General features: G+C 38.8%; 1 protein-coding gene across 24 annotated transcripts in view; it reads left to right on the top strand.

Moving 5' to 3' along the window:
• The window catches only part of cacna1c (calcium channel, voltage-dependent, L type, alpha 1C subunit), a 202,583-nt gene that overhangs the window by 130,212 nt on the left and 59,921 nt on the right, over positions 1–12,450 (top strand). For 23 of the 24 annotated variants that reach the window (XM_075471782.1, XM_075471781.1, XM_075471771.1 and 20 more), the window contains 5 exons: positions 1,791–1,930; positions 3,073–3,225; positions 5,181–5,380; positions 6,840–6,943; positions 12,324–12,411. In XM_075471782.1, coding sequence (XP_075327897.1) covers positions 1,791–1,930; positions 3,073–3,225; positions 5,181–5,380; positions 6,840–6,943; positions 12,324–12,411 — 685 coding nt within the window. Of the gene's footprint in view, positions 1–1,790; positions 1,931–3,072; positions 3,226–5,180; positions 5,381–6,839; positions 6,944–8,997; positions 9,102–12,323; positions 12,412–12,450 lie in introns of all 24 variants that reach the window. The other variant, XM_075471775.1, reaches the window with a different exon arrangement.

The following is a 12,450-nucleotide window of genomic DNA, read 5'->3' as shown; positions in this document are numbered from 1 at the left end:
TTTTAACAATCTAATCTGAACCCCACAATACTCACCTACAGCAAACTACTCATTCCTTTAAAGCTGCCGTCGGCAACTTTTTTTTAGTCATATTAGCTTGAACTGTCATGGGATTCTGGAAGTAGAATATTAAATAGGCTGTTTAGGAAAAATCCCGAATTCTGTAGCTCCCTCTAAAGCCTGTAATCGTGCTTGCAAAAATCGAGCGCTCCCGGCTGTTTTTAACCAATCACGTTAGGTTTATTATTTTATCTATTATCTGAGCAGAACAGTCACCAACCACGTCTTCCATGCTGAGCGTGAGTCTGCCCCCAGCTTGTGTGCACGCACACTGGTGTGAACTCACGTGCACAACCTCGTCCACAGAGGGGGAGGGACCTGAAAGTTGTATCAGTTCGAATTTTCCGACTTTAGACTCGGAATTTTGAAAACCTGCCGACGGCAGCTTTAAGAGAAACATAAAAAAGAATGTGAATAAAAGCCTTGATGAAGACACAGTTGTGTCGAAACGTTAGTCTGTTATTGAAAATGGCATAATAATCAGTAAGTTTCACCCAACTGCTGGAAGATGTACATATTTCTGATTTTAAGAACTACAAGATTTTACTGTAGCCATTTTCCACAACCAGTTTCCACAAGATCTTAGTGCTTTGTGAATGAAATGTACTCCCATTTAGACGGCCATCACTGATGCCTGACTCATAGCGAGTGCTCTGAAGGATGCCATTTTTTAACATCTAACTGAGAAAATATTATAGACCTCCCTTTAAGCTTGTGGGCACTTTCATGCTGACACGGAAAGGGCATTCCCCTTTAACAGCTCTTCCGTTTAACAGACTTCAGAACACACTGTCTTCCAAAACAGTCATTCCCAACCCTGATTTGTTTTTCTTTCTTTATACAATCTATTATTTAAAATCTATTTGACTGATACTGCCAGACTCCAAAGTCTCCTGCCCAAAAGTTGGTGACCGATGATCTACAATATCATTGCAATTGCAACAATAATTATTCATTTCAGATTTCCCTTCATTAAACTATAAGGGTCTTTAACCCAATGCATTAAAAACTGTTCTGACTCAATCTACATCAGTGTACATGGGCATAGGCTTTATATGTCCATTAATTGGAAGTTTATGAATAGTTTTTACTCGTATAGATGGGTGTACGTAATTCTAAAGAGGATATAACTAACAACAGTTCAAAACTGCACTTTCAATACGGCATTATTATTTGTATTATCTGCTATATTTCTACATTCTAAATGTACCAGAAATCATACAGCAGAAACAGACTATTTCATAAGACTTTACATCAAATAAGATGTTTGTTAAATTGAATCTGTTGTTAGCACACACACAGACATACACTTACACAAACAAGTTAAAAAAAAATGATTTCAGAGAGTTCAGGTCTCTACAGACACTGTAGTCTTCTGGTTAGCTATTTGTCAAATCATTAAAGCCAGATGTGTGTCTTTATCGATGAAAGATAGAGTGGACATATAAAGCACTGTGTTGCAGGACTAACAAATTAAACTGCTTTATTTTTTACTTTTCAGTTCTCTTCAACAACCTCATTTTGAAACAGGGCAGATGTCTTCAACATTCCCTTTTAAAACTTTGGTCTCGAAACAAATCCACAACATGGTTGTGTTTTAAAGATTGTGATGAAAATAATGCAAAAGGTTCAGTTTAATGCTGACAAAAAAATCATTTTCTCTTGCATGTGGAAATGAAAGGTCATTGTGACAGTGATGCTTATTGAGGTGAGCTCTTTCTGTCTGACAGGTTATTCAGTGCGATTTTGGAGCAGGCCACAAAGGGAGACGGGGCCACTCCTATCGGAGGTAAGGCGGCGGGCTTCGATGTCAAGGCTCTGAGGGCATTCAGAGTACTCAGACCCCTAAGACTGGTCTCTGGAGTACCAAGTAAGTACAGCGAGGTGTTGAAAAAAACATAAAGGATGCTCTGGGGATCAGGTGCGAATGGTTATTGGGTGTGGTGGGAAAGGAAATCAACCACATATTGGAGCTGATATTAGGGCTTGATGCCAAACACCATGCTCTGTGACACAAATTATACACCCACTCAGTCCTCGTGTCTTGTTTTCAAAATTCAGACAGTCTGAGCAGTGGATGAGCTGTCTGTCAGTCTGTCGGTCCGTGACCACAGAAATCAATAATCCAAACTGCCAGATGACACAAAGGGAACGGTTATTGTGGATGAAAGAGGTGCAAGTGTCCATCTGTGTTTATGTGTGTGCTGCGTGTTGTGTGTATGTGCACAAGCAGAACTGCAGTACACAACTGCGTCCTCTTCAACATCCCGTGGCTGTGTATTCGGTTTGTGTCATGGCAGCTCATCAGTAGCGTGCTTGCTGACTGCTTTCAGAGCTACTGATGCTTATGAATGACTAATAAAAATAATCGTTTGTATAAAAACTCTGCAATGAACCTTTTTCGTCGAGGTATGCAGTATGAAAAAATGAATGAATCTTTTCACAACTAACATGAAAAACAAGTAAAGTGTCAAAGAAATAAATCAACAGGTCCTTAGAATCCAAGTGTCCTCCATCGTTGATGCCACCTACAGTTGTTAAAAGTTTATTTAATCAGATTATGTGTAAATAATACAACAATAGTCTCCGCTTACACCCAAATACAGATCAAAATAACTTAACTTAATCTAGACATTATGTGTTACTTCATTATATTTAACGGTACAATGGTCAAACACAGGACAAATAGCATTACATACATATTACATATACAGTATATTTGTTACAGCTGCATAAAAAGCATTCAACAAAAGGATGATGTCTTTGTTCTTCACACTCTGCTTCTACATTTTGTCTTCTTGTTCTATTATTAATTAGACAGTATATGATGTCATGAGCTGTTGTTCATCTAATGTTGCATTTAACCTTATTTAAAACCTGCTGAAGACCAGTTTATCTTTTTATGTCCTGATATGCAAAACCTTAGAATTTAAAGGGTGATTACTGTCTTTTCACGTGTCTGTAAGTATGTGACCTCGTTATAATCTTATTTTAATTTTATGTGTGCTGCAGGTTTACAGGTTGTGTTGAACTCTATAATCAAAGCCATGGTTCCACTCCTCCATATTGCCCTGCTGGTCCTCTTCGTCATCATCATCTATGCCATCATCGGACTGGAACTCTTCATGGGCAAGATGCACAAGACCTGTGTTTACAACCATACACGTACGTACACGCCTTGAAAGAGAGCAGGAAAGGCATTTTCCATCGATGCACGGATTTAAAAACTTAAATGCATGACCAGACACATACACTGGCATACTTCATTTCAGTGCTCAAAAAGCAGGCTTCATTAAGCAGAAGCATCAAGTCTACAAATAGACAAAGAGAATATTACAACATTTTCAGTTCGACTATGAAGGTGAGCATCGCTGTACTGCCACTTACTGTGTTTTTGAGTTATGCATGAATTCTAAATCTGCAGTAAGACCTCATCCATCAGAAAAACAAGGCAGGAAGAAAATGGATACTGTAAACTTTAAATAGATAAATGATCACCTTATTAATTATAATGTGTTGTTCGTATAAGCGATTTTAACAATTATGGAAACAGCAGCTGCCATAAATGATTGAATAATTAAAAGAGTTTTCAGGAAGGGCCATCAGGTACAAATGGACTTGAGTGTTATTATGTTGGTGTTATTGGTCCCATGAGAGGCATTAGCTGTGCAGAGCCCAAGTGGTGGTAGAATAATCTCCCATACATCACCCTGGAGAGCTTATTTTGTATAATTAGTTTAACACTTTTTCACCCAGATTTCTTTATAGCTGCTCTGTTTAAAGTACATTCCGTGTTTCCATTTAACCTGGACCAGAGATAGTTTTTGTCTTTCATATTGACCCTTCCCAGTCACGTGACTTTTGTAAAGCAACCGCCATTTTGGACGTATAGAAGACAACGATTTGCGAGTAACGATAGTAACAGTAACGATACAGACAGACTGAAAATTGAATAAAAGAAGAAAGAACAAGATGCAGAAAAAAACTCCACTATCCAGCGAGGTCGGGCATTTAGTGGGCCAGCAGAGGGAGAGGTATTTGGAGAAGCTGAAAATTGGAGGTTTAGAAAACGACGTGTACTTGCTTCCACCAGGGCTGTTTACAGACGTCCGACAGCATGCCACCGCCTCGTCTTTACCCGACTTCGGCCCCCACGACCTTTATATTTATGTTGTAAAAAACCCATTGCCATACACGGGAAAGGATCTAAAGGCATACAAGAGTTTGGATGCCTACAAATATTTTGTGTCGGACTATGTGACCTGCCTTTTACCAGTGGATCGTCCCTGGAGCCGGTGGGCGCCATCTTTTTACAGCTAAGGTTTGTTTACATTTTTCATTTAACGTTGTTCACCAGGATAAACGACATGTAAACCCGTTGACACTGTGTTATAATCTTGCTATTACGAGAATTGCAATGACCAAGTCGTAGTGCTTTACTAAAGGCGCTGTGTTATGTTTTATCTAGTAGAAAGGCAACCCTGAAATGGCACGGGGGAACACTAGTGTGCCGTGAGAGATCATCTGGTGTACCGTGGAAAATCCCTCTCAGGCTTTATCTTTATTTTGCATGTATATGTATATCTTATATATCTTTATTCGACACTTACCTCCAACAAAGTGGTCACTACACAACCGCTGGTATACTGAAGGTTGCCAGTCTTTCCTATTGATCGCCGCGACTCATCTTCTCCGTCGCTCAAGATCAGTGGGGATCCGGTAAAAAGACAAATCTTTCCTCGTCTGCTGACTGTTGGTACACCCAGGCGCGCAACAATATGCCGGCATGATGTAAACCTTACTGATCTAATCGATATTTTCCTTTGAATGTTCCTCGCTCCTCCGTTGTTGGCTGTGGTAGACTACTTGTTTTCACGTCCAAAATGGCTGACGCTTTTGTTGTGACGTCACGTGGGATGGGTCAATAGATGCCTCTTAACGCTCCCTTATTCTCTGTCACAGCAATGGCTCAAATGTTTAAAAATTTTAGTTTAGTTTAACCACAACAAAAAAATTCAAGAAGTTGTCAGAAAACTGAAAAAAGTTCAAGCACAGACAAAGGCCACTTTCATATTTCTACGTTGATGAACAACACGATGTGTATATCCGTTTTGTCCCAGGCCACAATGCAGAGGAAAAACCAGCACCGTGTGCACCTGATGGTGCTTATGGTCGACACTGTACACCGAACGGAACACTGTGTCAGATGGGATGGGTGGGCCCAAATGACGGCATCACCAACTTTGACAACTTTGCCTTTGCCATGTTAACGGTGTTCCAGTGCATAACCATGGAGGGCTGGACAGACGTGCTGTACTGGGTGAGTCGGACACCACAACTGTGGTTTTTTTTGTTTTTCCTGAGTGTGTGTGTGTGTGTGCGTGTGTGTGTGTGTGACTGCAGGACAGCTTTATATTCCACTCTACTGTATCTGTAACAGTAACAGTAAGTTATTTTTAGAAAAGGTGCAATAAAGCAATAATACAGAACACCTCTCGCAGAAAGGAAGGGATGTACACAGAGATGATTTAGAAATTTAAACAAACACTTGCATACACACACATAAAAGCTGAATTCTGAATGTAAAAAAGTTGGCTCTATGTGGCTGCATGTGGCTTGCTATAACTCAGCCAGTCTTTGGCATGACTGTTACAAATTATAACAGTCACAGGAGGCTGCCGGATAGACCATCACCATTTGGAAGCACTCATATGGTACAAATAAGTGCTCTTGCCTTTAGGTATATTTTTGTTTCTTTTATGTGATATTTATTAACATTAAAATGTTCATATCGCACAGTATGTGAATGTATGAGTGTGTGGTATTTGTGTCTGTGCACATGTATACACATGGAGCAGATAGCTTGCTAGCTCTACACCCCTTCTGCTGCTTTTCTGTCATCTTTAATCTCAGTTACACACACACAAACACTCTTCAGTGTTAATAGGACATAATGTATCTCAGAAGTTTGAGACGTGCGTTTCCATTGTTTTTGTTGTCAGAAATTTTCAGGATCTAAAGACAAATATCCAACATTCAAATGTAGCAAAGGACAACATTATGTCTTGCTTTGCTATTTCAGTGTAAGATAACACCCCTTTTCCTTTAACTGGCAGAACTGACAATGTTCTACTTTAGGCTCATTCTTTGTTGTTTCTTTAAAGATTTAACATTTGAATTTACATAGAGGCTAATAATAGAGCATTTCTGTTATGAATAAATCCCGGGTCCTGCTTTAATTTAATCAGCCCCATGATCTGTTCCTAATAAGTCAGTATCAATAATGTATCTAAAGACATGTGAAGAGGTTTTAACTGCAAGGAAATGTCCATTAAGAAATCAAATCTGTCTGAAAGTGTTTTCCTGTAAATGTCCGTGAACCTTTTCAAGAGAAGTCTTCTTTGAGGTACTGTAGGCCTTTTTAAACACAGAAGAAAGAGCTAAACTTAAACAGGAAACTCAGCAGCAAATTAGCAGTGTTTTAACTGTAGAGGGCCTGTTCCACAGAGTCAGATAAAAGGAGTTACTCACATAGTTAATCCAAACAGTGCTGCCATTCTTGCTATGCCAGGTTTACCTGCTTTTCTTAACATGCACACTCTTTTCTTATTTTCTGTCTTTCATCTTCCTTTTTCCCTTCTCACTTCTATCCCCCTCTATCTTTATTTTAACATTTGTATCTAATTTCTTCTGCATTTCCACCACCTTACCCTTTACCTGGCCTGTTAATCCCCTAATTTTCTCCGTCCCATCTTTCCTCTGCCTCTTCTCTCTCTCAGATGCAGGATGCTATGGGCTATGAGCTGCCATGGGTCTATTTTGTGTCTCTTGTCATCTTCGGCTCTTTTTTCGTTCTCAACCTCGTTCTGGGAGTGTTGAGCGGGTAAGAGCTAATGCTGTTGTCATGTGTACATATGTGTGTTGTGTGTGATGGGGCTGTACTTACTGTTTGTGTGATTGTGTGATGTGATAAGTGACTGTGTATCAAGACTCCCTTGAACAACAACAAAGTGCAAATTATAGAAATGATTACGATGATTGTGATGATGATGTTTTATTTTTATTATTATTATTATCATTATTGTTGTTGTCATTGTTGTTCTTCCTCTTGTTTTTGTTTAAATTTGATGCAAATCCATTGATATAATGCATTAAAATCTTTTCCTGAACATAACTAATACTCAGTGTCAAATGATGGTCAAAGGAAGTTCAACCACAGTTTACTATCAAGATTCAGCCAGGCCAACCTTACCAACCATACCCGTCCATAGTCCTCTCAGGAAAGACAAACTGACAATCACTGGACTGAACAAAAATCCCAGTCTCTCTCCTTTCTCTTTCCCTCAATCAGTCCTTTGTCACAAGCCTGGAGACGCACACAAGCACTCACAATCACCTTTACACTCACACACCCAGAAATAACAATGATAGACCCTGTGTCTATCTGTTATTTTCATGTCAGGTTGCCACATGGGGCCACATCCTGTCACAACCTGTATGTGATGGACTTGTGGACACACACATGTCCCCAAGGCTTGCTTGATTCTCTTCTTTCCAGGAAGTTTAATTACAAACACAGTGAGTTTTTTTTATGAGCTCAGTTTTAAGTAACAGCTTTCTTCACCAAACACCAAACTGAATGCAGGGGTCATTACTGTGTGTGTGTCTGTTTTGCCTACTTTTTTTTTATCTCTTAATAGTTCAAATTCACTCATTGATGTTTGTGTATGTTAGTGTTAAGGCTTACAGTCTGTGTGTTTTAGGGTTTTTTGTTTCAGTAAGTGCTGCTCCATCAGGCCAGATGGGTCCTTTTTTATCCTGCTCAGCCAAGTCACACTGTTTTAGTACATGCACCTCCCAGTCTGTAGGTACACACAGGGGTATAAATAATTCCCCCCTCAGGCCAGCCGTTGAGGTGGAACGCTAAAAATCTTGCACAACAGGGAAAACAAAGTAAGTAAAAAAAAAAATAAAAAAAATTCCTCTGAGACCAGAGTGGAGTCTGGAGGAAACGTGGCATTAAAGAAATGGAAATTATGGGATGAAAGACTGTACTAAGTTTGGCACTGCATTTATTTATTTTTATCCATAAAACCATTAAGAGTTTCCAGGTGTCCCACATAAAAATAAAAATAGTCTTCATCGTTAAAAATAGCATGACAATCATAACAACTAAGATGATAATGCTAATAATAATATGATAATAAGTTACAAAAATATTTGTCTAAGATTAAAATTCTTCAATCAAATTAACTATGACATTGACACTAATTTGATTACATATAAACTAAGGCATTCGTTTTTATCCCTAAATTAAATTACTATGAAAGCATAAAGTCATGGAGAGATAACTTTTTGTCATGAGGGCTCTAATTATTTCCAGTCCTTGGGAGTCTTGCTGCACGGTCTGTTCATGTGTATAACTAAAATGCTTTTTTTCCCCCACAGTGCTTAATCCTGAAAAATGATTATTTGACTGCCAGTAAAGGGGATCACAGTGCTTTTAAACTTGTAACGCTCTCTTTTTACAGAGACACATTTGCTCAGTTTTGCAACCTTAATGATAAACTCTCAGAAGGGTTGTGTTGAATATCATGTGGGCCTTTCCTATTCTTATCAGATTTTTAGAATTAAAGCTTGTCATCTAAATCAACCAATACATATTTTTCTTATCTTTCATATCTATTTTGAGTTCTTCTGTGTCACATACTATGAAGGGACTACATGAAGACATATGAAGCCATCTTTTTGGAATATTCACAGAGGATCTAACTCCATCGCTCCCTTCCTCCCTCCCATTTCTCCTTCATTTACTATTTACTCCATCCTCACTTTTACCATCTCTACTTGCTGCCCCTTTTTTCCATGATCTTTACCATCTTTTATCCTTTCTTTTTTCCTCCCATGGTCCCTCTCTTCTATTCCTCCATCTCATAGGTAAATGATGCAGTAGGTTACAGTTGGCCCTGGGTGTATTTTGTCACCTTAATCATCATCGGATCCTTCTTTGTGCTTAACTTGGTTCTGGGGGTGTTGAGCGGGTAAGGGCAGGGTCAAAAATAATTTCAAACTAATTTTTCTTCCTTGCCTTGCTATTGTTCTTGGAGGGTCATGCTCCTGGTTTCCTTTTCTTTCCTCTTTCTTGCTTGTGCTGCTGAAAGAAAGTACAAAGCATGTAAAAAAAAAAGATGTCTTACTGTACAGAACCATTTGGTGATATCTTTTTTGTCTCACATCTTGGAGCTCTTCCAAGTGAGCAATGTAAACTTCACATAGATTTTAGCTGACTGTAGTGGAATCACTAGAGCATCTGGGTCCAAGACCATTGAGACATTTGGGGCATTTGGGGCTCTGTCTAGCTACAAATCTACACTGTTGCTTCTGGAGAATAGCACCATGAACTTGAAGCTCTGATTATAGTGATGATATCATGGCACACAACTCTTGTCATTCAACTTAATTCAAAGGAATTGTACATTTAGAAAATAAGGAAACAACTCAAATCTGCTTGCAGACTGCTGAAAAGGACTCTGACAAATTATTAAAACATATGAAGAAATGTCCTTAATTTAAACAGTACAGGAATTGTTAGTTTTGCAATTATGATTTGTTGTTTTTTTTTTGTATAAATTTCAGTGAAAAAGCACAACAAATGTTTCTTTCGGTTCAGTGTATCTTCTTCTTGCTCTTATGGTTCCATCCCATGCTATAATGTCCTTTACAGGGCACAGGTATAGGTCAGAGAAATATCTCATCCCTGACTGACTGACCCAAATCTGACTTGATACACTTGAAGATGTGTCAGTATCATTGTGGGAGAAAGTAATAGAGGTCTATCTGATCCAAACAGCTTGGGGGGGTTTGGCTGACTGGCTCTTTGTCTGACTTCTGACTAATGATGCTGTCAGCACACTACACAGCCTGACCTTTTACCAACTGGTTTCTCCACGGTGTGTGTGTGCGTCTCAGATTGGCATAATAACTAATGGCTCAAACAGGAACAGGGAGAGCTATGGATGTGGGGACACAAACACAGGGTGTGACTCTCTTTGTCAGAACTTGATGTAATATGTAAATAGAAAGAATAGAGAGGAGCAGGCTTGCAGAGAGATAGAAGAGACGGAATGAGATGATTTAGAACATAAAGGTGAGGCTCTGAGAATGAGAAAATGAAAGCGAAGCCTCAGGTTGGCACTCACAGCTGCACTCACACACACATGCATTGTATAGGCACACTGAAGTACACAGCCACAGATCAATAGGACTAAGGTCTCCTGATAATGTTCTGACAAGCGAGACAATAGCAGTTTGTCCTAATGCTCATTGATCTGTCTTGGGTGTGCAGCCTGAAAATTTCACACACACTTAAATTCGGTTCCAACATACACACAAACAAAAATTAATTTCATGATGTTACATCTCCCGTTTGGGCTTTATTAGAATTTTGCTGGATTGTGTAATATCTGATTAAGAATATTCAGACCAGCCTTAAACCTATGCACAGAATTTTTTTCGACTTCTATAGCTTTAGAGAGTTCTATGTGAATGGTTGAATCCAAGATGACTCGGAGCTGAAAAGCTGTCTAGCAGGGAACTTTCGTGAAAATTTCATTTGAAGTCTGTAGGACAGTGAGGGTTATCTTTACCTAGACATTTAATTACAGGACACTGGCCGTTTCATTTCACTTTCAGTAACTCTTTCATCATTTTACACATTACAAACTAACTGATTAAGGTTGCACATTAAAAACTATTAATAATATATTACATCAAATTAACCGTTTCCTGGAATACTGCCTAAAAGTCCTGGCAGCTTGGCTAAACGCTAACACAGGAATAAGTCATCCTTCTGGAATACATTTCTTTGATATTGAAAGTTTTCTGTTTTGTGACGTTTTGTTAGGTTTTATGACACCAGCCTGAACAAAAGCATTTTTACATGAAGAATCGTATCTGTTACCTAAAAGAAAAGACCTGCTATCGTTCAACTTGTAACGAAGATCATGACAGAAAGACTGAGCTAGAGACAAAAGACTAGGAGCTCAGTGATGAAGGATGACCTTGGTGTCAAGCCACATCGCAGGTTTGTGAAGAACAAGCCTATGCTATAACCAGAACACACCTTCATCCTCCCAGCAAGCATAAGAGCAATTGTGGCGCCCCTGCCTATACAGAGACTGATAAACTAATTTAAAAACTACAGGAACAATAGTATTGTGTGTGTTGTTGCACACTTTGGGAGCTTTTACAATTAAGCGACCTTCTCTTGAAGCTTTAATCAATATAGATTTCCTCTACAAGATTTTTCTGGACAAATTCTCAGTAACAATATCACTGCAGTGTCTGTAGGAAAATGACTTGCATTCAAACTTTGAATTTAATAAAGCAGAAATAAAGTATGTAACAATAGGTTTATAACTGTATGCAAAAGGTCAACCAGACAAAATGATGAACCTAATAACTGCCATCAATTAATGTCTGCTGAAAAAAGATCATTTACAATATTTTCCTGCGTTTTTTAAAGATAATGGTATTTGTTTTTATTATTTGAGTGGGTGAGATCTTACCAATACTCACCAATATGAAGTAAAAAAAAACTATAAAGCATAAAGTAAAACTTGAATTAAATACGTTTTGTCTTATCTCTTTATCTCTTATCTCTGTCACTGTGCCCTGACAGCAGTATGTGAGACAGAAAATCTATGAAAAGTGTCAGGATTCTCTGACTCCTTCTTTTGTTTCTGATGTGATTTCCAAGAGGCCACCGTGCCAAAATGAAAGCCAATCACAGCCTGAGTCTTTAACTGTTGTCAATCACTGCCACTTCTACAGTTGTTCTGGTTACCAGTATGTGAATGCATGACAGCCTTCTCTACAGGGAGTGATCTTGGGGGCAGAGCTGAAGCAGAGATGGTGGGAGATGAACATTGTAATAGTTACAATATTCAAGCAAAGTCCTCCTTCTTCTCAGTGTTCTGCTTGAAGCCTGACATTTTGGGGAACTAAAAGCTCCAGGTTTTCATCTGCGTTTGCCCACTAACATCTTTTCTCCTTGGCAAAACTTTTCTTTTCTTACTTTTTTTTTGCATTAGCAGGTTTTCCTTCTTTCTTGTGTGTAATGTTTATTATCACAATAACGGGACATTTGTCACAATCCTCTGTATAGATTTTCAGATTCTCTTTCTTGTTTCTTGTCTCTCTTTTGTTCTCTCTTTATGTCCGACTCTCTACCGCCATCCTTGTACTCTACTCTCCGCTCCCAGAGAGTTTTCTAAGGAGAGAGAGAAAGCCAAGGCACGTGGTGACTTTCAGAAACTCAGAGAAAAACAGCAACTGGAGGAAGACCTCAAGGTATGTTACTGTACTACATGCGTGTGTGTGCATGTATTT

The sequence above is a fragment of the Odontesthes bonariensis genome, chromosome 8 (genome assembly GCF_027942865.1).
Source record: "Odontesthes bonariensis isolate fOdoBon6 chromosome 8, fOdoBon6.hap1, whole genome shotgun sequence".
NCBI lineage: Eukaryota > Metazoa > Chordata > Actinopteri > Atheriniformes > Atherinopsidae > Odontesthes > Odontesthes bonariensis.
The sequence above is the reverse complement of the archived record's forward strand: the minus strand, read 5'-3'. Positions and strand labels throughout refer to the sequence as shown.